The sequence below is a fragment of the Carcharhinus amblyrhynchos genome, chromosome 18, assembly GCF_965287045.1.
Source record: "Carcharhinus amblyrhynchos chromosome 18, sCarAmb.v2.hapA, whole genome shotgun sequence".
Classification (NCBI taxonomy): domain Eukaryota; kingdom Metazoa; phylum Chordata; class Chondrichthyes; order Carcharhiniformes; family Carcharhinidae; genus Carcharhinus; species Carcharhinus amblyrhynchos.
In genome coordinates, this window is record NC_137341.1 from 22,725,783 (window position 1) to 22,752,914 (window position 27,132).

The 27,132-nt window shown below is 37.2% G+C and overlaps 2 protein-coding genes across 5 annotated transcripts in view; one reads left to right on the top strand and one right to left on the bottom strand.

Annotated features, from left to right (window-relative positions):
• Window positions 1–4,336, bottom strand: part of LOC145354910 (ATP-dependent RNA helicase with zinc finger domain-like) — a 377,450-nt gene extending 373,114 nt beyond the window's left edge. Inside the window, exons 1-2 of one of the 2 annotated variants that reach the window (XM_080206534.1) lie at window positions 4,113–4,215; window positions 3,831–3,998 (exon numbers count right to left, since the gene is read on the bottom strand). The gene's annotated coding sequence lies outside the window, so the exon portion shown is untranslated. The other variant, XM_080206535.1, reaches the window with a different exon arrangement.
• A 119-nt stretch (window positions 4,337–4,455) lies between these two features.
• rbbp6 (retinoblastoma binding protein 6) overlaps window positions 4,456–27,132 on the top strand; it is a 45,562-nt gene continuing 22,885 nt past the window's right edge. The window contains exons 1-6 of one of the 3 annotated variants that reach the window (XM_080206538.1): window positions 4,456–5,321; window positions 5,510–5,730; window positions 12,027–12,126; window positions 15,870–15,906; window positions 19,226–19,315; window positions 26,659–26,703. In XM_080206538.1, the coding sequence (XP_080062664.1) occupies window positions 5,565–5,730; window positions 12,027–12,126; window positions 15,870–15,906; window positions 19,226–19,315; window positions 26,659–26,703 (438 nt within the window). In that variant the 5' untranslated portion in view covers window positions 4,456–5,321; window positions 5,510–5,564. Of the gene's footprint in view, window positions 5,731–12,026; window positions 12,127–15,869; window positions 15,907–19,225; window positions 19,316–26,658; window positions 26,704–27,132 lie in introns of all 3 variants that reach the window. The other 2 variants (XM_080206536.1, XM_080206539.1) reach the window with 2 other exon arrangements.

The window sequence follows — 27,132 nt, forward strand, 5'->3', positions numbered from 1 at the left end:
TAGATTGGTATTTGATGGCCGGCATAGACAGTGGGCCGAAGGACCTGTTTCTGTGCTGTATGACTACGACACTCATCCAGGCAAGTGGAGAATATTTCATCATGCTCCAGACTTGTGCCTTGTAGACGGGGGAGAGGTTTTACTGTGTCAGGGAGCGAGTTATCCACCACAAAATTCCCAGCCTCTGACCTGCCCTTGTAGCCACAGTATTTGCCTGGTCCAGGTCAGTTTCTGGTCAATGCTAATTCACCCCAAGGACATTGATTGTAGGGGATTCAGCAATGGTAATGCCATTGAATGTCATGGGGAGATAGTCATCATGTGGCACAAAAGTTTTTTTGCCACCTGTCAGCCCAAGCCTGAATATTTTCCAGGTCTTGTTGCATATAGGCATGGATTGCTTCAGTACTTGAGGAATCACGAATGGTACTGAATATAGTGTAATTGTCTACAAACATCCCCACATCTGACCTTATGATGGAGGGAAAGTCATTCACTGATAGCAGCTGAATATTAGGCACCAAGGAACACATACACCTTCCTTTCTGCTAGGTATGACTCCAACTAGTGGGGTTATCTTACCCAATTTCCATAGACTTTGCTAGGTCTCCATGATGCCACACTTGATCAAATGTCAAGGACAGTCACTCTCACCTCAGGAGCTCAGTTCTTTTGTTCACAGATCAAGACTGTAGTGAGGTCAGGCGCTGAATAGCTCTGGCCGAAAGCAAACTGAGCATCAGTAAACAGGTTATGGCCACTTGGTAGCATTGTTGATTATACCTTAATCAATTTGCTGATGGTTGAGAATAGACTGATGGAGCATAATTGGTCAGGTTGGATTTGCCCTGCTTTTTGTAGATGGGAGATACAGGGACAACTCTCCACATTGTGGGCAGTTGTCAGTGTTATTGCTGTACTGCAACAACGTGGCTAGGGGTATGATTAGCCCTGAAGCACAAGTCTTTAGCACTATTGCTGGAATGTTGTCAGGACCCAGAGATTTTGCAGTATCTAGTTACTTCAGGTGTGGTGATATTTGTCAAATTCACTGAAGACGGATATCTGTAATGCTGGGAATCCCAGTAGGAGGCCAAGATTAATTAACCACTCAGCACTTCTAGATGAAGATAATTACAAATGCTTCAACCTTGTCTTTTACACTGATGGACTGGCCCTGCCATCATTGAGGATGGGGACATTTGTAGAGCCTCCTCCTCCATGTAGTTGTTTAATTGCCCACCACTATTCATGACAAGATGTGGCAGGGCTGCAAAGTTTAGATCTGATTCATTATTTATGAGATCATTTAGCAATTCTATTACATCCTGTTTGGCATACATGTGGTTGTGTGTTGTAGTTTCACCAGATTGATGCTTCATTTTCAGATATGTCTGGTGTTGTTGCTGCTACATCCTCCTGTACTCTTCATTGAACCAGGATTGATCCACTACCTTTTATGATAGACTGAGGGATATGCTGGGCCACGAAATTTCATATTGTGGTTGAATGTAATTCTGCAGGTGGCCCACATTGACACAGGAATACCCAGTTTTGAATTGCGAGATCTGTTTGAAATCCATCCCATTTAGTATGGTACTAGTGCCACAAAATACAATGAAGGGCATCCTCAATGTTAAGATGGGATTTTGCCTCCACAGTGCAGTGGTTACGCCAACCAACTGTCATGGACAGATGTATTTGTGACAGGTAGAGTGGTATATGTTTCAATAAGATCACCTCTCATTCTTCTAAACTCCAATTAGTACAGACTCAACCTGCTCAACTCTTCCTCACTAGACAACTCCTTCATCCCAGGAGCGAGCCAGATTCATCACTCCAGATCATGAATGTAGATTGCAAATAGGTGACGCCTCAGCACAGATCCGTAAGGCACCCCATAAGTGTGATTTGCAAACCTGAGCATTAATTAGCCAAGAGTTAATCCATGTTATTCACCCTAACACCATCTTGGGTAGTAACCTTTTATATGATACCCTTTTGAATATCTTTTGTAAATCCAAACACACAAGTTCCCCTTTATCCACTCTGTTACATCCTCAAAGTGCTGTAATAAATTTGTAAAATTTTAAAACCATACTGACCTTCCTGATTGATCTTCTAAATGTGCTGCTACTGCTTCCTTAGTAATGTTCTCTAGTATATTCCCAATGACAAACGTTAGGCCAACTGGCCTACAGTTTCTTGCTTTCTGTTTCCCTCCTTTCTTGAATAGGGGTGTCGAGAACAGTGGATAGAGGTGTTTTGTTTTAAAAGCATGAGGAAATGGAAGGGGAAGTGATGAGACACTGCTCTTAAGGGTTGCAATGGGCTGTATTGTCAATATCTGTGCTATAAAGTTCTATGATTCTGGGACAGGAATTTAGCAATCATTCCAGGTTCAAAGGCTGAAAACAAAAACTCAACCCTTGTCACAAAATCAAGCATATCAACACAATGAATAAACCACATCACAAGTAATTTTATAACCTACTGAACTGTGAAAATGTTTATATTTTTAAAAATAGTACTACTAAAGATTGCATAGAATAGTTAAAAAAAAACTGTTTCACCCAAATCCCTGAAGCTCACTTTTCACTATCTAAAACATAATAAGTTCTCTGTTTCTATACCCATACTTAATTTGCACCACAGTCCATCTCACTAAAAGTATTTACATTTGGCAATTTGGGTTCAGCGATAGGAAACCAACAGCTGTGTACTTGAAACCCAATCATGTTTACAACAGCAGAACCATGTACCAATGACCCCACATTTTAATGTGTCTATAGCGCTGGCTGGCTACATTTGCACTATGAAATGCAACTGATGGAGAGTCTGATGGAAGTCATCAACCTGAAACAGATGCTACCTGGCCTGTAGAATATTCCAGCATTTTAGACAAAGGAAGACTAGGTCTCCCTCCATACAAGTTATCATATTCATATCAGGATATATTGTTTCACAATGTCATTAAATCAGGACCTCATAAATTTGTTCTGATGGTTCACTCATAGCACCAAAAGAAATCTGTGAAGTTGGCTATTTCAACCTGCAACTTTTGCTTGTTTTTTTAAAAAATAGTCACTTTTTACAGCAAGTAGAATGCACAATGTTATGGACGGAAGACAAAACTTAATTCACCACTACTGAAATTTACACAGATTTAGTTTATATGCTTCCAATCCTGATCAGTTTTAAATTAACCAATATTATACTATCAAGTGTCATAGGAATGTAGGTCTTTTTACTACTTCTGTTTCATTACCACCAATAAAAAAAAAGATGCTCATTCAAAGTGCTCATGTTGTATCTATCTGAACTATGGATTAACACCCAACAACACAATTTCAAAAACTCTGTCCTTCCAAAATTGAATTGTGCCTGTAGTGAAAAGAGATTAAATCTACAATGAACATGTCGAGGTGTCTTTAGTAGGATGAAGCACTCGTAGTTTGTCACAAATGATGTTGACAACAGAAGAAACTTGATATTACATTTTGGTATTATTCAAACTAATTGAATTATATTGATTTAAGTGTGATTTCCCAACAGTGCATTCAAACCAGCACATCAACCAGCGACAACACAGTTTACGTTGCTCGTTTGACACCAGAATAAGGCTACTTAATGAGAGGACCAGAATTAACAACAGGCTTTCAGGTTAAGACGACATCGCTTTGCCTCAATCAATTTATCAAAAATAAAGAGCAGTCGAATGGCAGATCAGGAATGCAAGGAAAACTTTTGTTTGGGAGGGGGCGGGGGAAATCGGGTAGCAGAATTTACGCACCAGTTACTACACGTTTTGAAATAAGATAGTTACTTACCAGTTTTATTAGAATTACCTGAAATACACAAATCTGCCAAATGATTGGACGACACGACAGAAGGTTAGGGCAGCTATACTGAGCTGGGGCAGCCCGTCCTGAGGACACAGAATAAGCAGCTAATGGTGGGAAAATAAGTGTCCCCATCCAGTTTGTCAGTTCCCACTTCTGTATTAATACATAAATATTTTCAAAAAGCAACTTAACTTCCTTCATAATTTATATTGAAACATTGAGGAATAAACATAAAAATAGTTCACTATAAACGAACTGTCACTCTACCCATCAGATCCCAGCGTTCTTTATCGGCTGTCGGCAAGCGAGGGAAAGCAATAACATGAACACTTTCTGAAAAAAACGAGGCAAAGAAAAACAACTTTTACAAGGAGATACCCACCACCGCTCCAACGAACGCCATCTTAAATCTGAGGGAGACGATAAAGCTCGAGCAAGCAGCGCAGTCTCGCGGCGTTTTGGCGGACGGTGGAATTGGCGCTGTGTCAGTGGGGGGCGGGGTCAGCGCGCCGTGATTGACAGGCGGCGTGTGTCACTTCCTTAGCGTCATCACACTCTCGCGGTGATTGTGACGCAAGCGCCCCTGCCCCTATGTGTGGGAAACCCCTGGCGTTATTGCGTTGGAGACGCCATTGTTGTGGCCGAGAAGTGGTGTCGGTTTGAAATCGTGGGACTTGCCATTAATGTGCTGCCCCTGTCTAGCAGTAAAAGTACTTGAATGGCTACTTATTTATTTTTTAAGTATTGGCTATAAATGAGATGCAGTGATGAGTGAGAGGTAGGGCCGCTGCAGTGCGAAGATGTGTCTAAGGAACGTTGAGGGGCCTATCGATTGGAGCTAAGCCTAGGAACCACCCGCCAGGAAGCCGGCCTGTCTTGTGTGCGGTCTGTTTGGAGTGCGGACTTTTGCGTTCCTGCATCACACCCAGTTCCCAAATCTTCCCCACCCACCCGCTCCTCCTCTTTCTTGTTTGCCCCCTTAATCTTTTGGACAATAGACCATGGATCCCACTTGTTCCTGACAAATACTTGCCGAGACAAAAAAAGAGGCGCACCTCTGGTGATACTGGGGTCTTGTGTGCGTTATGTGTATTTTTCCTCGTTTGCTTTACCGTTAATACAAGTGACTTCTTTCATTTAAAAAAATCCCGTCCCAATCTTATTTAAAAAGGAGACGATATTTAAGAGATGCTCCTGAAGACAGTGTCTGTGGGCGAGAAACTAATCTAGCACAGTCGTTGCAACAGGATTTTCCGAATGAAGGAAACCAAGACTCAAACGTGGATCCGATTCTCTTAGATTTAAAAAAAAACTGCGCCGAGAACTACTGCATTGCGGCTTTGTAATAAAAAGGAAGAGGGAAAATAAACTGAATATTTTTGAACTCTTTACCTTGGGAAATAAATCCTTTGGACTTCGTACAATTTCTTGGACATTTAAACTATACCATTGACTTTTGAACTATCCGGTTTATTAGTGAGTAAAACCGCTAGTATTTAATTTTGTGCAATGTGCAGTTGAAAGCGAGCCCGTTATTTCCTGACTTTACGTCCAGTATAGTGTTTTTTTTATAAATTGCTTTAATACAACAAAGTCTAAAATACTTGAATTTCAGATATTAAATTGTGAAAAAGAGGATTTTTTTTTGTTTTTGTGTTTTGCAGTGGTAAAAGGGTAAAACTTTTTTGTGGGTAAGGCTTGTCCCATTAAAAAAACAAAATGTCGTGTGTACATTACAAATTTTCTTCTAAACTGAACTATGACACGGTCACTTTCGATGGGCTTCATATTTCTTTGAGTGATCTAAAGAAAACCATCATGGCCAGGGAGAAGTTGAAGGCGGCAGATTGCGATTTACAGATCACCAACGCACAGACTAAGGAAGGTAAGTTGGCCACAGTGACTTATTTCTACTTAAATACTGTTTATCAATCTGTCCTTTGTTTCATGTTGCCTCTAACTCCTATGTTACGGTAGACAAGATGGCGCACGTTTGCTGGATTTGTCCGATTTCGTAAGGACGTTGGCCGCAGCAAGCCGAGCTTATTAACTGTGTTTTTGGCGCTGCGATATAACTTGCCACAATAATGGCTTCAACCTTCAGTGCAACTTAATACCCATTTATTAAAAAATCACCAAGACACCATCTACTTTTTCCTTGTGCTTTTCCGCAAGATAAGTGTTTATCTTTCCCTTTGTCAGTCATAAATTGTGCTCCCATCTCCAAGAGCACATCATGAACTTAAATAACCCGTGCAAGAACTCCAAACCTCCCAACTAATGTTTCTTAGAGGTCATTTAGCTTTCGCTGCGTCGTCTCGAAGAGTGCCCTTCAAGCGATGACGGTCTGAAGCAATGTAGTGCGCATGATGACAGTAGTAATTGGCAAAAATTTTCATGTTCGTGGCTGTCCAACCTGGCTTGAATCCTTGTGAAAGCATCGGTTTTAAAAACCGATTGCAGTGTAAATTGATTTTAAGGTTACGTATTGTCTACCATTGTATTTTTAAATACTAAGTTTTGAATCAATGATTTTAAAAACGACTATTTAAGAACACAATAGCTTTAGAGTTTTCAAACGTTGTGTGAAAGCTCATTTGTCATGTATTTTTCCTAATTAGTAGGATTGATCTATTGGAGTGGCTATCCTCTGAACAGAATGAAAATTCTATAATGTTGAAGGGACAATTAGTCAACTCTTGTTGATCTAAGCCTAAATCCGCTGCCGTTTTATTGCAAGTTCATGTCAATTAAGTTGTGGAATGTAGATACTTGAACTTTTTAATCTAATTGTAGTAGTACTTTCAGCAAGATTTCAGTACCTTATGCTGTCATATAGGAATCACATCCCTCTGAGCATGGTATTCCTTGATGTGCTTGCAGTTATCTGACATTTCCTAACAGTCCATGTGGGTGTACCTCTACCCATCAGTCCATGTGGGTGTACCTACACCACATGGACTGCAGCGGTTCAAGACAGCAGATTACCACCAACACCTCGAGCGCTTAGGGGCGGACAAATGCTGACCTGGCCAGCGATGCCCAATATATCACTTTGTTGTCCAGATAATTGAGATTGCTGTTGTCTGGTTCCACTATTACCAGTGCAGTTGTAGCTAGAGAATGATCTCCAATAGCTTCTCATGCTTCCATACAGTTGTGTGGAGTTCCATGGGAACTGTTTTCAGCTTTTTACTTGCACCAAGCTTATTACTTGCACAACCTCAGGACGTACAAAACTACCTTACAGGCAATGTAGTCTTTGTGGTATATCATGTAATTGTTAAATCATAACACACTGTTCAATTCCATGTGTCTGTTGAAAAAAATCCAGCTCTAACTCACCAGTTTTTCATTTGATGACTTTATTGACTGGTTGGGCTGCTTGTCTGTCATGCAGTCCTGGGTGAGCTAAAATTTCTGTCTGCTACATGTTGGGAAGATCAAAGCTATTGTGTTTAGCCATTGCCGCACACTATACTCCTTGCCCCTGATGTCATCTGCCTTCTTGGTGTGCATGTTGCACAGTAGCAAGTTGTTCACAACCATGATGTCTTTCTGTAAGTGGTCAGCCTCCTATATCTCTCACCCTCAACTTTGTCCTTGTCCAAAGTTCACCAAGTTCCATTCACCATCACCACCAATCTCTAACAAACAACAATCTCCAGTCCTGTAAATTTTTGGTTTAAAAATTCTGATCTTATTGTTGGAATGTTTCAATGGGCTTCTTCCAAACTTAGAATCTTCAAAGAACTGCACTCTCTAATGAACCCCGCATTTTCCTCACCCACCAGTGATCATGCCGTCAAGGCTCTCTTAATTCCCTTGCTACACCTTGCCATCTCTTGTCATCAGAATTCCTTAAACTCGTGTCTTTGACCAAGCTCTTTGTCACCTGTCCTAGTGTTTTCTTTCACAATGTCAGTTTCTACCTGCCTGCACTGCTGTGAAGTTCCTTGAGATGTTTTACTGCGTTAATAGTGTTCTATAAATGTGGCATAGTGGTTAGCACTGCTGCATCACAGTGCTGGGACCCGGGTTCAATTCCTGGTTTGGGTCGCTCTTGCAGATTCTCCTTGTCTCTGTGTGGGTTTCCTCTTGGCGGTCCAATTTCCTGCCAAAGGAAGTGCTGGTTAACTGCATTGGCCATGCTAAATTCTCTCTGTACCCAACAGGCGCTGGAGTATGGCAACTGGGGAATTTTCGTAGTAACATCATTGCAGTGTTCATGTAAACTTATTTGTGACACTAATAAATAAACTTTGATCTGTCAGACGACATACAGTGATCTCAATTTTGTGTTTCTACAATATTACTTAAGATGTCTTGTTTCAATGGATGCTGGAACAAGAAAATTAAATGGCTTGCATGTGTCTTCGCTAATGTTGATCAAATGCAGTAAGCTATGATTCAGTACTTTGGACCAGCTACATATTCATGGATAATTTCAAGACTTTGATCTTTGAGTCTTTGCCCAATGTTGATCTCTTGTGATCTGTGCTGATTGTGTTTCCCGTCATTAAAAAAGGCTGAGTTGAAGAATATTTCAAGAAATGCGTTCACCATTGTTTAATTATTCAATTTGAATTGGAGAAAAAATAGTAATGATTGGAGGTATTTTATGATCTTGAGTTCCTTATATTTAGGACTCCATTCAGTGGCATGTATGGTTCATCCAGTTTGATGTGATGGATATGTGACTCGAAATTCGACTGGAGTTTGCTTGTATTTTGACAGGTTATAGATGAGGATAGCATTTTAATGCTAGTTTGTCAAATAGCATTTTTTAGCTCCACAGAATTTTATCTGATTCTTGGCAAACCTGATGGTTATCAAACAGCACTTAACACAGTCACAGAAAGCAGTATTAAGGCAGGTCACCAAAACCTTGGTTCAAAGACATTGGTTATTAAGAAGCATCTTAAAGGAAGAATGGGAGGAAGTGAGATTTGGAACGGGAATTTGTGAACTTTGAGTCATAGCAACTGAAGGCAGGGCCGCTAATGGGAGCATTTAAAACCGGGTGGTTCAAGAGGCTAAAATTGAAAGAGTGCAGATACTTCAACAGAAGTAAGAGATCACATAGATTGGGGAAATCCATGGTGGGCTTTGTAAACCAAGCTGAGAATTTTAAAATTGGGCATTGTTTAACCAAAGATACTGGATAAATGAGGATGGATTATGGTATTTGGTTTTAGTTAAAACAAGAGCAGCATACCTTCTAGATGAGTTCCTGGAATGATAAGAAAAATGGGAATAGGTAATTTGGCTGCTACTCCACCAGTCAGCAAGATCATAGCTAATTTGATTGTGGCCTTATTCCATTTTCTTGTCTGCCCCTGTAACCTTTGTCTAACTCTAGTTTGAATATATTCAATGACGTGGGCACGGATTCGAAAGGCAACATTATGTTGAAGGATTTTTGAAGAGGCACAAGAGGTTGGAAATGGGACAGTAGTTTGTATTGATGGGTGGGGAATCAATGTTTTTTTTTGAGGGTGTGATGATAGCAGATTTGAAGAGAGAAAAACTACCCAAGGAGTGAGACTGGTTAATGATATCTGTTAATATGATGACCAGAGTGGGACAGTAGGTGGTCAACAGTTGAATGGGAATAGGGTTGAGGAGCAGGGGGAAAAGATGAGCTTTGACAGGCAATGGGGGGGCGGTGAAGAAAATAAAGTAGCAAGTAAGTTCAGGGCCTTGGGGCAGCAGAAGTCTTAGATGGAGTTTGACAAGGAGGGCAGACGTACCAGATTTGATGTCCCCAATCTTAATAACCAAGTCCATGATCTCCTTGCATATTGGAGGTGAACATGGAGGGGATGGAAAGAGGGGCTGAAGACAGTTTGCTGAGGGCTGCCTTTGCTTTTCAAGATAGTCCTGGAATAGAGTTCTTGGCAGTTGTTAAAATGGCCTGATAATGTTTTATATTGTCCAGCAAGATCTGGGGATGGATAGCTGAACTGCTTGTCCTATTGGTTTCAGTCTGCATTCCTTGGAGTTGAAGTAAAGATAAGGGGTGTACTGTGTGGAGGGACCAGTGTTTAAAATATTAATGATTTAAATTAAATATGGTGAATGAAGGGTCATGAATCAGGGGAGAGTTCTTTTACTGGGGCCAGGTTGGTGGGAACAGGTTGTGGGAAGGGGGCAATATAAGTGATCAGAAATAGTCTTGTGTGATTCACACAATGGGAGGAACAAAGCCTCTTGAGATGGAACAGCCAAGAGGGTGGTTGTGAAGATGGGTTGGCGAGTTTCTATGAGGGAGAGACTAGATGGTAGGAAACAGTGAACTCTGAGGTGAGACAGTATGTTGAGATGGAATTTGAAATCACTAAGTATGTGAAACCCCTTGTTGCAGAGGTTGAGGAAGAAAAGCAATGAAGATATTTTAGTGAAAATTTATAACGTTCATGCAGGAGTATAGATTTGGTTTCCATGGAAGTCCAAATTTGAGAAGAAAAGAGTGCTCACTAAGGGAAAGGAGCCAGTGATGGGCAGTGGTAGTTTAATCTCGCAATTAACTTGTAGTTGGGATTAAAATGCATTTAATTTTAGGGCCAGGGAAGCTTGAATGGAAGAGATGAGACTGGGGAGAAGAAGCACAAGGGTGGGGAGCTGACCAAGCAGGAGCCATTTTATATCACCAAAAAATTCATTTTGAAAACAAAGGACTAGTCAAAATCTCTGTTGCTCTGATCTGGCAACAATATTGCCAAGACTCATCCATATCTTGCAAAGTTCTCTGACAGAACTGCTATTATATTTTAATTGAGTTTTCTTATGCACCTTTTGTAGCAAAATGTTTTCCAGCAGTTTTTAACTAAATATTAAATGATAAAAACATTTTAGTTCTTGATAAATCAGAACTTGTGTCTGTGTGTCATCAGAAATAACCATATAGCAAGTTGTGGATATTAGCCAGTTTAACGGTGAGATTTATTTGGCCTGTGGGCTCAAAAATCTGAACTACAACCCTGGGATAATTTCATTTTATGTCATTGTACCTTTAAATAATCCAGTGAATCAGCAGTTTGAACATTTAAGTTCAGTTTGCAAAATTGAAGTGTAAAACGCTTCTGTCAGTAAAAGTACTATGCAACTTAGCATTATGTAAATAAATGTAACTTCAGATGATTGATCTTGTGAAAAGTACTATTTTAAAAACTGAAATTTCAGTTATGTCAATATTATCCGATTCATGTCATGAGGAATTTGGATGCCTTCGTTGCCATATGATTTTGATTGCTAAATGTTATGTTAAACTGAATATTATACAATAGGAAAGTCGCTGTTTATGGTTAAATATTTTTTAAATCATTCACGTTTTTATTATAGTCATTTGATAGCTACCTTTTCATATTATTTCACTGTAAGACATATCAGTCGAATAGAGATAGGGAAAAATTATATTGTGATGCTCAATGTTGTGAAGTTTTGTCCCATTGACAGGGCAAGTGTTATATTCCACAGTCCCCCATTGTGCATGCATACAAGGTTTCCATGATCACATGATTCTGCAATTTTTAAAACAGCAATCTGAATTCAGCTGAGTAATGAAATGAGCTCGTTCTACAAATGATAGATCTATTATTAAAAAGGAAAGCTGATGTGGTAATTTTAGACTGTAGATCTTCTGTATGTACAGGAATCCTTTCATGTTGAAATGCTACTGTCTTAAGATGTGTTACGCTACTCAAATCCTCTATTGCTTTGTACTCATTCAAGATTAATCAGCATTGCACTTTTATCAATAGAACTTTCTAGTAAAGTGCTTTGGAAATTTTCACCCCAGAAGTACCGAAATTGACAAGCTCTTTAGCTTAAGAACAAATAAATCCAGTTCATGGATTGAGGTGATTTAGTGAACTTATTTTGTGAAATAAGTTTTGTTTCTCTTGCTGTTACTGCAACCATCTTCCAAATCATTGGACAAAAGGGATATTTCACTGTTGTTGTTGTTGATCTCCCAGTACATTAGTAAAAGTACATTGATGCTCTCCTTCTCCAAAAACCATTCCCAGAAAGAAACCAATGTCTGATCCCTTTGCTGTTGGATTATTAAAAAAATTAAATGAAATAATTGTGTATTCTGCAGTTTCAATTATTTCGGGAAAATGAAAGTTCTTTGTAATCTGACACCAGTAGACTAATGGTTTCCTTAATTCTTTACAGAATATACGGATGATAATGCTTTAATCCCCAAGAATTCATCAGTTATTATAAAAAGAATTCCTATCGGAGGCGTGAAATCTGCAGGCAAAACATTTGTCATGTAAGTAGCTGCAATTTTTTCATGAAAAATATGCATGTTGACGGGTAGCATCGTTAGAGCTTGAGAATGATTGATGCATTTCAGAACTGAATGCCCTGTTGCTAATTGCTAAAATACAGTTCAGTCTTGTTCTTCAGTAGATGCTTGAGAAATGCGCTTCCACATTTAAATTGCTAGTCATAGGTTATGTAATTGTTATAGTGGAAGACAATGCACTCTGCAGTCCTTTCATTCTTCATTTTTTGATGCGAATGACAGCTGATAAGATCTTGAGTTTTGTGGCCAACAGTGCAATGCAGTTTATAGCTGACGATGCATTGCAGTATCTTAGTTCTGTAATGTATTATTATATCAAATATTTTGAATGTGTGCACACATATGGTATTGTTTTGGAGGAAACAACAAAGGATGGTGATTGGTTTTAATGCAATTGCAAAATGCATAAAAATGTAGGAAGATAACTGATGTACTGCATTTCAGGGATGGCGTGCCTTGTGTGACTGATGAAACAGATTTGGTGCTGGAAAAGACCAGAATGGACTCTCATTGCACTGTTGTCCATTATGTTCACCACCTTTCTCATTTCTGTAAGCCAAACAAACTTAACTGATAACAACCTAAGCTAAATCTGATTCATCAGGCAGACCTTGCTCCTTTTTGTGAGCAAGTCTGAGGTTATTACTGAAATATTACCAATAGATCGGACATCTCCAAGCTTTTAGCCAGTGTTATTTTGACTTCATGGGCTATTTGAGTCAATACATAGACCGTATGAAAAAGTTTACATAGTCCTGTTTGCATATGGCTTAAATTGCAGACTTAAACTGTATGTATTCCTAGTTAAGATGTATCCATAAACAATGCAGTCTTTCCAAACAAGAAGCATAATTCACAAATAAAACTGAGTTGTAAACCCTTGGGAACTGACGATGATCATTTTCTATAATCTCAATCTAATAATTTAATTTTCCTTCTGTTTTTGCCCTGCCCAAGCACCAGCACTTTCTAATGTCTGCATTCTCAGTTTGTCTCCTTCTAAACTTGGCTAAATAAATGCAGCAGAGCCAAGACCATTTTTAAAATGTTCTTATACTATTGGGACTGTTGTGTGAATCTTAGATCAATTTTCTGGAAATAATTGCTTGGCATAGCAGCTGCCTCTTGCAAAATTATAGCTTTGTGGAGGAGTACTTCAACATAATTATTGAATATCTCAAATGTATTTGCAGGCTAGTAATTCCATAATGGGGGTATATTCTAACAATTCGGGAAGACGTACTGGGAAGAGTACAAAGGCATTTTATCACAATGAGTTAATCCAGAATAAACTAGTTCTGTCTCTACTACTTTGTATAAGAAGAGATGCAAAACTTAAGTTTGTTGAGTAAAAGTATTTGAAAAGTAACATTTGTAACCTTTTGTTCTTATTTCATTTCTCTTGCTACTCCCTGCATGTTAAATACAATACAATATAATATTTTCAAATCTTGATATAGAAAGATCATGTTAATTCAAATTCTATTAATTCAGACCCCAGTATCATAAGACTGGCAAATTGAGAATGGACACCTCCAAGATCAGTGCTAAGACCACTGTTGTTCACCGATGCTAAATGATTTGAACTCTTGGAAGCACGATTTCAAGATTTTCAGATCATCCTAAATTGAAGGCGATGTTTAGGAGGACTGAGACAAAATACAGGAGAGTAAATGAACTTATGGAATGACATGTGAAGTATAACTGACAGATGAATTTTATTGTAGAAAAGTGAGAGGTAGTATCATGGGGTAGTGAGGACCAGGAGATCACATAATCTTTGGAAGATAAGTATCTACAAGGAATTTGGAACTACAGTTACACAAATTAACAACAATTAAAATCATAAACAAATCAAGCACTGGAGTTCATTTCTACAGGGGTAGAATTGAAAAGCAGAGAAGGTTATTAGAAGCTTGATTAGACAATACATTCAGGAAAGATTCAACTTAAAGGTGACTTGATTGAAGCTTTTGAAGATTATGTAAGGGTTTCTTAGGGTAGACATAGAGAAAGTGCTCTCATTTGCAGGTGAAGACAGAACTAGGTGCCATAAATACGCCTCTAATGAATTCAGGAGACACTTATTTACGAATTATAGTGGGACTGTGAAACTTGCTATCACAAGAATAGTTGAGACAAATAGCATTGATACGTATGAAGGGAAGCTGGATATAAACCTGAGGGAGAAAGGTATGAAAGGGGTAGATCAAGTAGGATGGGAGGAGACTTGGGTGGAGCATGAACACTAGGATGGACCTGTTGGCAGAGTGGCCATTTTCTATGCTGTACTAAGTATCTGTGTGATAAAGAACCTTGCTGGCATTCCTGTGCAATACAATAGACGCTTGGTTCTTTTGGTATAACGTATTTTGTTGGTTCTTAGTATTTGACTTAATTTAGTTACAACGAGGTACATTTATACATCCAATTATAAAAGCAAAATACTTCAGATACTAGAAATGTGAAAAGAAACAAAATGCTGGAAATACACAGCAGTTAGAAGGCTATCAATCTGAAATCTTAGCTCTTTGCATAGATTCCCAACCTGTTGAGTATTTCTAGCATCTTATGTTTTCATTTCAAAGCAAGAAGATTCATCTTTAATGGTGATGTGTTAATGTTGATCTTATGAATCTAAGTGCATACTCTTTAAACTTGAGGCATTCATAGAAATTGTCTAACAAGTGTTGTTGCTTCTAAATATTTTTCCTGCCCATTTTTTGCACTTATAATATTCAGTATTGAATTAAGTGTAAATATCAAAGCAGGAATTAAATGACTTGGAATCGAGTAGGCTAATACAAGACTAGCATTTGTATGTATTCTGTTTCGAATGTCCAATAGCATTTCAGGTATAAGATATATCTACAAATGTGTTAATTGTGTGCACAGCAAGATCCCACAAAAGCAATGAGATGGTTGACTACTAATCTGTTATTTGCTAAAGAGGAAAAGATGTGTTAGGATGTGTCTTTGACAAGATGTAATGGCATTGTGAACATCCACACTCCCCTGAATGCTCAATTGAGTGCTCAAATCCTAGAATTTTGATTTAAAGAACACTAATTACATTTAGTATCTCCTGCTTGGGTCAGTGGAATTGCTACAAGTGGTTTCAGGGCAAAAGATTGTCAACTTTTTTTATTATTTTGAGCTCTAAACGTGAATGTCAGGATGACTGTTGTCAATACACAAGTTAGATTAACTTCTATCAGTTTGTAGAATTATTTTTATGCTCCATGAGTTGACTGTATTGCGTATGGATCTGTCATAGGTGCTAGATTTTACTGGTGTTTGACTTCAAAACTACTTAATATCAGAATATATTGTGTAATTATCCATCAGACAAATGCATTCAATCAAGATGATGAGGCAAGATGGATCACTGACTTTTTTTGGTTAGGACTAACACCTGAATCATTGTACTTTTTTCGGGGCCATACGATTTGTGGCTATTTTGAAACTGCATTTTGGCTATTCATTTTTTTCATTCATAAGTAATCCCTCAAGATTTCTCAAGCCCATAATTGGAACATTGGTAATTCATTATTGAAAGATTCTGTAGTTTTGTGGTTACGCATTGCCTGTAAATGATGCTTTCTTCCTCTTCACCATCTTGTTGTTTCTACATATATTTATGTTTATCTTGTGAATGCACAGACACATGACTGTAACATCTTTACAAACTGTATTCTACTTTTCAGAGATCGTTCTGAACTAACAAGTGGAACATCGAAAGCAGTATGTAAAACAAAAATACAATCTGAACCTTTTTCTATTCTTGATTTTGTTACATCTAAGTTGCTATTTTTAAATGATAACCATTAGACAATGTCAATTCTTTTTAAAATAGTTTTTAAGTGCAATGCATAAACTTAAGTATACCATGATACACACCTTACCAGGGTTTGTTTTGTAATGCCTACTAAAATGCATTCGTCATATATTAAAATATTGATGGATAATCTTTAGAAATAATTGCCCATATCTGCACATATTATCTGTATGTGTGACCTAATAGTGGTGCAATATAATGCACTGTATTTCACATTGAAAATGCTAGTTAATTTCTGTATGACTCAAATGTTGTACAGATCAGTGTATGATCATTTTCGGAGCTTGTGGTTCAACAGTCTACTATGGTGAACATGAAAGTGTTCATGTGATGTCTGTCTTTATTTAGTATTACATGTGTATAGGCTATGTGCATTCTGTTTATTCAAATAAAGAATGTTTGAAGTGTATTATCTTCCATTTCACATTGTATCACTCAACTTTTTATGATTTAATAGTTATGAAACAGGTTTCTTTACACTATGATAAGGCACATGACAAATCCACTTTAGACTCTAGCACTTTTTGGATATGAAGCAGCTGTTGAATTTGTGCAGTTCTAACACTTTCTTCCTCTAACTTTTTTCCATAACAGCACTTTTTCTTAAACTTTGAGCTCAAACAAACTAAAATTTGACAAATATCACTAAATAACAGGAATATTCAATCCTTCTGTTAATTTTCTTTTTCTGGTTACAGAACTTTGCAAATAATGGAAGTCAGTAGGCTTTTGTGGTGCTACTTAAACTGGTATATTTTTATGTCTGTATTGGTAATAAACTATTCCATACCGTATGTACATGATTTTTCAGTTGCACACCACAGAAATCCCCTGATTTGTCAATTTAAAGTTTAATTCTGGCTGTTTTGACCTTCTGTGTTACCTTCTGAAGTAAAAGTTGAATACCTTTTGTTTGAGCCCTTTTAATAAAATGTATTTCCCAAAAAAATAAACTTTCATGTTATGTGCTAATGAGGCATACTAAGAATTTGAATGTCAACTTAATTATGGATGTAGCCAGTTAATATCAACACTAAATGTTTGGTATGGTTTTGAATCTCCACATTTAGAAAAATTGAAAAGTAGCTTGCAAATTCTGTTTAATTCTCCTCATGTCCATAAAACTGCTTTTGTGGGCTTGTTCTGCATTTTTGGAAGGTACAACGTAGCTGAAAGAGACTGTTGAAAGAGCTGGTCTCTACCATGCCATCCACCTTGTTAAAACAGATATCAGTCCAATTTACAGTAAAAATGACAGGCTTTCTGTTACAGCCCATGTAAATTCCTGATTATAGAATGAAGCCTTTTCTGTCTTTTACTGTGCTGAGAATTGATGCTGCTTTTTTTTTAAGAGGCTTAGCTATGTGCTTCTGTTTTAGAAGTACCTAGCATCTACTTATGAATGTGCTTTAAACATCAATAAATTATAGCTAAGGGTTAAATGAATTCTACCTTGGGGGTGGTGAGAGGTGGATTGTGCAGTATGAATAACGGAAGTTACATACAAATTGCAGAGAGATTTCTGAGCTCTGTATATGTCAAATGATTTCCACAGATTCTGATCATGACCTTGATCAAGATGCAGTGAGGTTGTGTTTTAACAAATTTGTGACCTGGCTGGTCAGAGCAATGGATGCTGACATTTCTTTTAAAAATCAAGAGATGTAGTTAGTGTGAAAAAGCAGAATCAGCTCCGTTAAGTGATCTTTATCCACTGACTGTATAAGCAGATGGGTGCAGTTGTCTCCATTATAGGTATGAAAAGAAAAATGGCCTAAAATGATTAACCATGATGAAGTATTCTAATGAGTTCCCATATTCTTAGCCCTCCTGCCACAAAACAAGTGATAGTGTAGGTAACCTTATCAAATAGAAGTGTAGATTCTTGACGCACTGTCACAAAAAACAGATGACATTTTGGCATTTATATAGCTTATCTTGTTGAGTCTTGAAAGGAGTTTTTGAAGCGAGGTGACTGTTGAGAATGCCACTGCAACAGCCATTTTAGAACAACGTCCACAAACAGCACCAGAATGAATGACCGATGATTTTTTTAAATTGATGGTTGAAGGAGAAATGTTGGTTAGGATCTGAACTCCCTATTCTTAATTGTGTCTTGCAATCTTCAAGTATTTGCCTCAATCACTGGAGCAGGTACCTTGCTTTAATATTTTATCTGAAGGATACGATCTAAACACAAAATTAAAAATTAGACTACCTCACAAAGGACCAGCTGCTCATTTTTAACGTTAACACAATTCACAAAAGAATGGATGAAGTAGTATTGAAATCACTCTGGACTGACAATGTTACAGGTTGCTCTGGTATTTGACTAAAATCATTGAGAATGAACATGGTAAGCCCTCTGCGATCTTGAGTTTGGAACATTTGTTCCATTTAATTCTATTGACAGTAACTCTTTGGCTAAGAATGGGGAGAAAGTAACCTTACACATTACTGCACTTCCATGTTTGGAAGTGCGCTGGATGCACACTTAAACACAAGAACAGGTTTGCATTTATCAAATTTGGAAGTCGTCTTTTGCACTAATAATGAGGTACCTAATGCTTTGCATTAAGCAATGTAAATCAGCCAAGTGGAAATTTAGTGTTTAAAAAATTGATCGGATAATTTGAGTGTCGATTGTATGCAGATTTTTGCAGTTTGTAACAATCTTAAAATGGCTTTAATCTCAAAGAAAGGACTGGCCATTGAGAAGTTTATCATGGACTCTTCTACTTAAACTAAAATATTAGGATAACAAATTTATACAATAGTTTAAACCTTTGATCATAATCTATCATGTAACTTAATTCATTAGCTTGCCTTGTACCACAATTGACTTTTTGTATAAATACTGTACTGAATGTCTAAACTACTTAGTGCTGTAATTATAGAGCATGCCCTCAGTAATAAATGATAATTGCTAAATATCTGACTACTTGATATTTTGTAGCAGTAGGGTATTAATGGTGTACTTTGATACTCTTAATTTTCCCCTAATCTGACAACATTTATCTTTAGCTATTGGACATGTCAGGTTTCCCATTTATATTTCAACATTCATAATGCTAATATTCAGTAACTGCCACTCAATAATGTTTAACTCATTTGTCACATAGTTATTCCACTGTTTTCCATTTTGATTGTCTTAATCTGTTTCTCTTTATTCACATTTTCTGCTGTTTTTGAATTCATAGTTTTCCTTCATTCTGTTTTGTCAAGTTTTATCCTTTTGCTCATGGAAGCAGCAAGGGAAGGCAAGAGAAAGAGGTTACAGACCTAGTTACCAGACTGCAGGGAAAGCTAAGCGAGGTCAGTGTTTAGCTGTGGTAATGGGATATACAAACATACTAAGTAGGATTTTTATAGTATAAACAGAAAAGATAGATGGGTTTCACTGCAAGAAAGAAAGTTTTTAAATCCTCATTTAAGACCTCATCTATTTTTTAAAAAACAAATGTTTCATGCCATTACCCACATGCAAGCCTTTTATTATCTTTTAATTCATGTGCTATTCCATTTACAAACTGCTTCCTGCCAACTCATTTTACTTCCTGAAACTTAAATCATTAATGTATATTTTTTAAAGAAGTGTTAAAAATGTTATGAAACTGGTGAAATTTGATACTTCATCTAAACCCCTAAAGTATTCCATTAACATGTGACATTCCCCCACTCTTTGTTTGGCTTCTTGTTTTTAATTGGCTGTAAGGTGGTACAAAAGAGTAGTGTGGTAGCTTTTCTTTCAGCAGGCACTCTGCCTCTGCTTAGTGTCCGTCAACAGGAATATGCATATGACAGACAAATCAGCAGTAACAGCCATCAATGCACAAAGCCCATGTCATGCTTCTTAGTAGTGTGGAACTTAGCACCCTCATGTTCCATTGACAATGCTATTGTCATAGGCTAAGTTCTTAAAATCTGAAGATGTGCACATTAGCGATGGCAAAAGATTCAGTAAATTAACTATCAGTTACTAAACAGTTGGTCAATATATAAACTGCTTAAACTCTGCCACTTGAAAAGGCTCTTTTAATCTCTCATCTCAGTAAAGAAATAAATAAATTTATATATCCACTTTCAGTTCTTGGAGCACCTGTGTTTAGATCCAATTAATTAACTTGCGTGTAGACACTGATCCATAGGGTAAATGCAAGACCCAATTTACACACAGCACAGTCCCACAAAATTTTAACTTGAGTGACCAAATACTCTGATATTGATAGTGGAGGAAATGTTGACCAAAACGCCTGAAAGTGTCCTGCTTTTGAATGGCACTGTGGAGTATTTTTGCATCCATCTCCATGTGAATTTCTTGTATGTATTCTTTGCAGGCAGAATTCTGCAATCTTTATTCATCTCAAAACTATTAGCCCTCAAAACTTTGAAGTTTTTTTGGGATGTTGATTTTAACAGGGCAATAGGCCTGTTGTGCTATCATTTGGTCTTCAAGATTGAATTGCTGAGGCCTGAAGCCATTCTTTTCAGTTCTATTGTATGCAAAATTTTAAATATTCAAGTACCATGTACCAGAGGAAACTTGCTTCTCCAATCACTTTTGAGATAGTGTAGCTGGTCCAAATAGCTAAATGACTCAGTGTGGGTTAGATGATACTGTAAATGGCTGGCTGAATTGGAGCATTTTAGGTGGTCTTAGAAATAAATTATTTTAGGCAACTAGAAATGAGCTGCCTGATTTGAAATCCAGGTTTCAAATTTGATGTGTTTGCTAACTTTTGGAATCCGTGGCTTGATGACACTCCAGTAGCAATTGGCAATCTTACCTATGTGGGGCAGGTGTTTAACTGATTTTTCAGTAGCAGCCAATGCATTCCATATCCACAATATATGACATTGCAATAATAGGAATAATGCAGATTGTTGAGCTAAATCTACTGAATTATCAGGCATTTACATATTCAGTATAAAGGCACTAAAAATGTTTAATTTCCTATTTACGTGCAATGGTCGCAGTTATGTTACAGCCTTGCACTGTTCCCCAAGCCAGCCACTGAACCTAAAATCAATATTGAGTAGCTTGTAAGTTGAGTACCATTTATAGAGAGATTGTATTCTAAGTAATTCATTAGGGTTTAATATAATTTATCAAGACTTTGGTTGACTGAAATTGTTGGTTTACTCTGGAATGAAGAATTGAATGGATTATACTGCATAGAATTATCACTATATGCTTGCACAACTGACCAAAAGTTACGTGCTACAGAGTAATTAAGTATTTTTTTATCCCAAGCTGTCCTTTTTTTTAAAATATGTCTAAGCACTGTACAGCTGGATAAATAGTTTACCCACTGCTCATCAACAAGCCATCATGGAAATATTTAAAATGTACGCAAGGTAGAATTCGCTTGTGTCTGTGGTGGGGTGGGGATGGTAGTTGTGGGCAATTCGTTTCCACGTGGCCAGTTAGTGTCTATAAAGATTTTTTTAAAAATCATCAATGTCAGCCTTATGACCTTTAACAGTAAATCCTAGGCTGCTCAGTTACATGCCTGGAAAACCATTGAACTAGCATAATATGAACATGGTTATAAAAATGGCTTTTGTGCAGCAAAAATTGAATAAAGCCACAGGCAAGTTTTGAAATTGCTTCTAACTTGTAAATTTTTTTTCTGACAGTAGCAAGGTTTCCAAGTTAAGCGGAGGATTTTCCCTTTCAAATATCAGAACTTTTTTTAATCTTTGAAGCCTTGAGTACAGTACTTGAGCACAAAACAGAATAGAGAAACATAACAGTTTTGAGGTGAGGAGAATATCTCCTTTGGCCATTACTCTCAGCGTAGTTATATTAAGATCCTTCTTGTTCAATTTGCCTAAATAAATCTTTTTTAAAAACAGTATAGTTTACCCAACTTTTCATTTTGCAAATGTAATGAATGCCATTATTCTTGCAAGTGTGGTTGACTCCCATTTCCTGAACACTTTTCTGTAGCTGTGACTTTTCTGTTCACACACTTATAAAGACACTGTTTGAGAACTTGTCTTACCTGTTGAATATTGTGTTATTCTTCATTGTTTAAACTTGGCTGCTACCAGATTTTTCTCAATTTTATATTCACTTTCAGTAACTCATTTTGACACACTCTAAAGTTGCTTTTATAACCATGCTGCAATGGCAGTCTCCAACAGATAAATTTCATGTAGCAAGCAGCAACTTGAGGTAAATATGTTGGGATTAGTAAATCAGACTTCCTGTTGCTGCTTTTGAAAATTCCAAAAACACCGACTGCAGCAGTTGCGCGCACATTGTATATCAGAACCCAGTGATATACATTTGGGCAGCACGTTGTATGAAAGTAGCTCTAGTAAAACTATTTGCTTAAAAGGCGGCGGTGGGGGGGGAGGAAGAGAACTCCTCCCTTATCTTTGTGAAGGCTATAATGTTCTCCCAATGCAATCTAATTTTTGTGTAGGTAAAATGACAGGGGCAACCCTATGTGAATATTAGGCCATAAGCAGTTTTTTTGAGTACAGTGATGCTCTAAATGTTGTCTATTGTGTGGTTCCAATACAATTTAGAGTTTAATTACCCATCAACAGTGTTACATATGTTACTAATGCTGGATAAGAATGCTAGCCAGAGATGTAAACCAACAAGTCTTCTCGTGGTATTGTTAACACTTGAGTTGCAAGTGATGATGAACAGCTTTGTTTAGAGGTTGGGTAGTATTTTGAGGAGGTGGATGAGATGGGGGCAAGGAGTGTCACAATTGGATAATTCTATTCATTTTAGGTGAGCAGTGGAATGTCATTTACGCCATATTAACAATGTGCCCTCAGTACAGTTTGAAGTATAAATGAGGTATAGAATAAAAATCCCTCTGTGCTGTCCCAGCAAGATACTCAATCCTGCTGTTACATATGTGAGCCCTCAGTATCACCTTTTTATATGTCTCTTGTTAATCTGGGAGAAGCGCATGCATTAGTAAATGGTGCTCAAATTTGGAAAATTGTTGAGGGGATGTGGCCCTTTTTATTTCCATCAAGTGGATTCGGATCACTTGGACTGGAGTTGAAATATTGGATCAAAACCATTCAACAGCATTAACAGATCTGTGTTTGCTTTTGTCCTTGAATTCCAAGCCCAAGGAGGAAACTAACCTAAACCCTATAAAAGCTGTTTAAGTCCAACAAAGAGGAGCTTTCATGTGAAATTCCTGTACAGTATATGCATCCTTAATTACTACATTGTCATGGTACTTGGGGAGTTGTGTTGTGAATAATAGGATTTGATTGCCAGTTATCAACTGTCACTGTTCCTTTAAGTGAATGAAACAGAATTGCACAGAAAAGGAGTCTGGAATATCTTTTACCACATTTGTATCAATGTATCCAGAACTTATACAAAGCTTTTTAAGCTCTGACTGGGGTTTTTCACTACCCTGTATATGTCCTAGTTCAAAAAAATACTTTTTTTGAGGAGTGGGAAAAATTTGCTTTTGTCAATCCACATAATTTCAGTTGGGTGTATACACAGTCCACTATTTTAAACACAATCATAGAAATTGGCTGCCCTGAAACCACCAATTCGAGCTATTAAGTCCTTGTGGAATGTTTTTCTGTGAGGCAGCTCATCCAAATCCACTTTCCTCACTCTGCATACCCTTTTTTTTCGAACTACTATCTAAATCTTTTAAGAGAATTTGTAGACTTTGCTACAGCAATGGTTGATGGCCACTCTCTACCATCCCTATATGTAAATTGTACTAATTTTTTAAAATGTTCTCCCTCGTAGCCATCTCTGTAATGCATAGAAACACTGACTTTTAATTCATTGTCCTGAAGTATTCTACCAAATCTGTCCTTCAAGTTTGAGGTCTGGGGGAAAATTAATTTACTTCAATTTTCTCAGGGCAGTTATCTGGGTAACTTCCTTGTGCACTTTTGCTATACACCCATTTTATTCTTTGTGAATCCTTCCTATATTTGGATATCCAAAACTGGGTGAGAATTGTTGTAAAGAGCTGTTCTTTGCCCTGTTGTCTGAATAAACCCAAGGCTAAGATTTCTTCAAATCAAAAAATAGTCAAAGTTCAAATTTTAAGTTTATACGTGACCCTCGAAACTCTTTTCTATGTACCTTTTGTAGTTCACAGAGACCAAACCTTGGGAGCCCCTGATGCAGGACTTAATGAAGCATCGATCCAAATTAAGTTAGAAATGATTGAAAATTGAGACAGAATGTTCTCTCCACAGATGCTGTCAGACCTGCTGAGATTTTCCAGCATTTTCTGTTTTTGTTTCAGATACCAGCATCTCCTTAATTTACTTTCATGTTAAAAACAATTCTGATTTAAGTTCAACTTTGAATTTCATTGCACAAATTAACAAGTGCTGGAATTGAAAGCTGTTTTGTGGGTTTTTGCCTACTCCCACTTAGTCAATTAATACATTCCTTAGTTATCATCGTAGTAAGCTTTTGTTTTGCTAAACGCTGGAGATGGAGAAAGCAATGACAACAAAGCATTTTTGCAAAAATTGGTCCTCTTCTAAAATGTTCCCATGGTTGTAAATGGAATCCAAGGGTGCAACATGAGTTAAAATTTCCTTTCCATAATAAATGCATACATATCTTCCATGAGTGTACCCTGTTAACCTTTACAGGAATACTGGCAGATTAGATTAAAAATATGGCTGAATGGCAGGAAACAGGATACTGGTGAACAGTTTTTCCAGGCAGGAGGAATGTTGCAATTGATTCACATTAATGACCTAGACTTGGATCTATGGAGCACATTTGCACAATTTGCAGATGAGGCAAAACTTGTAAGTATTGTGAATTGTAAGGAGGTTAGTGATAGACTTGGAGAGAACAGACTTGTGAATGGGTGCAAGATGAAATTCAATGCAAAGAAGTGTGAAGTGATGTATTTTGATAGAAAGAATGGAAGAGGCAATCTAACAGCACAATTCAAAAGGAATGCAGGAACAGAAAGATCTGGGATATATGCGCACAAATTGTTAAAAGGTGGCAGGATAGCTAAGAGGCATATGGGATACTGCACTTACTAAACTAAAGCATAACTTGTAGGAGAAATTATGCTCTGATATACCTTTATAAAAGACTGCTTCAGGTTCAACTTCAACTAGAAATTCTGGGCACTATACTTCTGGCAGGATGTGAAGGCTTTACAGCAGGTGCAAAAAAGATTTACAAAAATAAATGTAATTAGGTGAGAGACTTTAGTTATGAGAATAGATTGCAGAAGCTGGAGGCTTTCTTCTTCGAACAAAATTGATTGTCAGCACTGAGATAGAAACTGTTCCCATTGGAAAAGTCAAGAACCTGAGGACATTAATTTAAGATGAATAGAAAAAGAACTAACAACATGAGGAAAATATTTTTACAGAGAATTTGTAATGTCACATACACCAATTGGTAATGATACAACGACTTCTATTTTTGCTCCAGAGTTAGTGCTGCCACTGCAAAAGAACACAATTGATTACAAAAATATTTATTCTTCATTCCAGAGAAGGCATTTGCGATGTACTCATTCTGTTGCTATTAACACAAAGGACATACTCTTCCCTCATAATCTGTGAACAAGATCACAGAACATTGACTTGTACTGAATTGTGGAATTAGGAAGGCATAGTACCAGGAAATGAGTAATGCAGTAGTATCAGGAAACAACATATACAGGACAATACCTGTAGGGTAAATCTGTTCTTTTGTTCAGAGGTCACGCAGCATTGTTTTCTATTCAAGTGAATTTGTGTATCATGGCAGAAAAGGCTTTCACTATATTTGAGAAATGGAATGAAGAGAGGAAACATGGTTACTAGTCTGCTGCATTGTGCACAATGCAAATTGTGTATTAAGAGCAAGTACCATCCTGAGTAAGCAGCATCCTTGTATACAACTTCCCACTATCAGTGAAGGTTTGTAGGTGTAGATTATTTGGTTTGTCATACCTTTCCAAGATGCCACCACCTTTCAGCCTCACTTTTGTGATATTTTGGTTATGACAAACTCAATTCATAAATACTTAATGATTTTGTAAGTTAAACTTGATGTTACCAAAATATTTGAATTTACTAACTGAAAATTGAGTGATTTCATTGCACTCCATCGATACAAGTATTTGAGGTGATTTTGAATTTTGCATTTCTTAAACGCTATTGTCACTGTCACATCCTTAGCAGTTCAAGATTGTGCTCAACACATGGAGCTGATATTTTGCCCCCCACCCATATTAACCACAATTTTGGAAACAATGTTTAAACTTGATGCAAGATTATTTTCATTCCTTTTTTTCCTCTCCTCTCATTTCATATACCTTTTCTACAAATATTTAAAATCCTTTTGTCAGTTTTGTTCTGTGTTGCAATGGCACTTCTTAGAGTTGAGCTCATACCGTTATTCATCTGTTCATCTATTAAAGTACAGTCTGAATCCAAAATTTGTATTTAAGAACATTTCATTGTAGTGTGAATTATCTTTGTACTGTTTTCCCATCCCAGCACACACAGACGCAATGCATGTACATTAGTGATGCACATTATAAAATAATGTCGATTCAGGTGAGTTTGTTACTAAAATTAATAGTGACCAGATTGTCTATTTGGGTTTGAAATGTGTGCCTTATCATGGTTTAAATGTGAATGTCTGTATTTAATTCTTCCATTAACAGATTGATGACTCTGGAACATCTATCTCTCTGGCCCAGCTTACAAAGGTAGAAAATGTTTCTTTTTTGCTGTTAGTGGTGTTTTTTTCCCCTGCCAATTGAATCCATTGCAAAGTTTAATTGTATTAAATGTTGCACTAATCTGTAATTGTCCCATATATTATCCAATGCAAATTTACATTAATGCATTGTATATTATCATTTTGCATAATGTTGCATATATTCAAGTGCATTTATATTGTCATTAAAAGTATTGTAATTTGTGTAAAATGTTAGTAACTTGAAACATATACCGAATATCCTGTAAAGAGTGAGTGAAATGGGGAAGATGGAAGGGAGTCCCTCGACAGCCTCACCTAGCTACTATAATGCTCGTCTACCTCAGTCAGTCATGAAAATACAGCAAGATAAAACCTTAGCTAATTGCTTTTTTTAAAATCTGGGGTGTGGTGAATGCTAAATGGGTTATTCTACCTT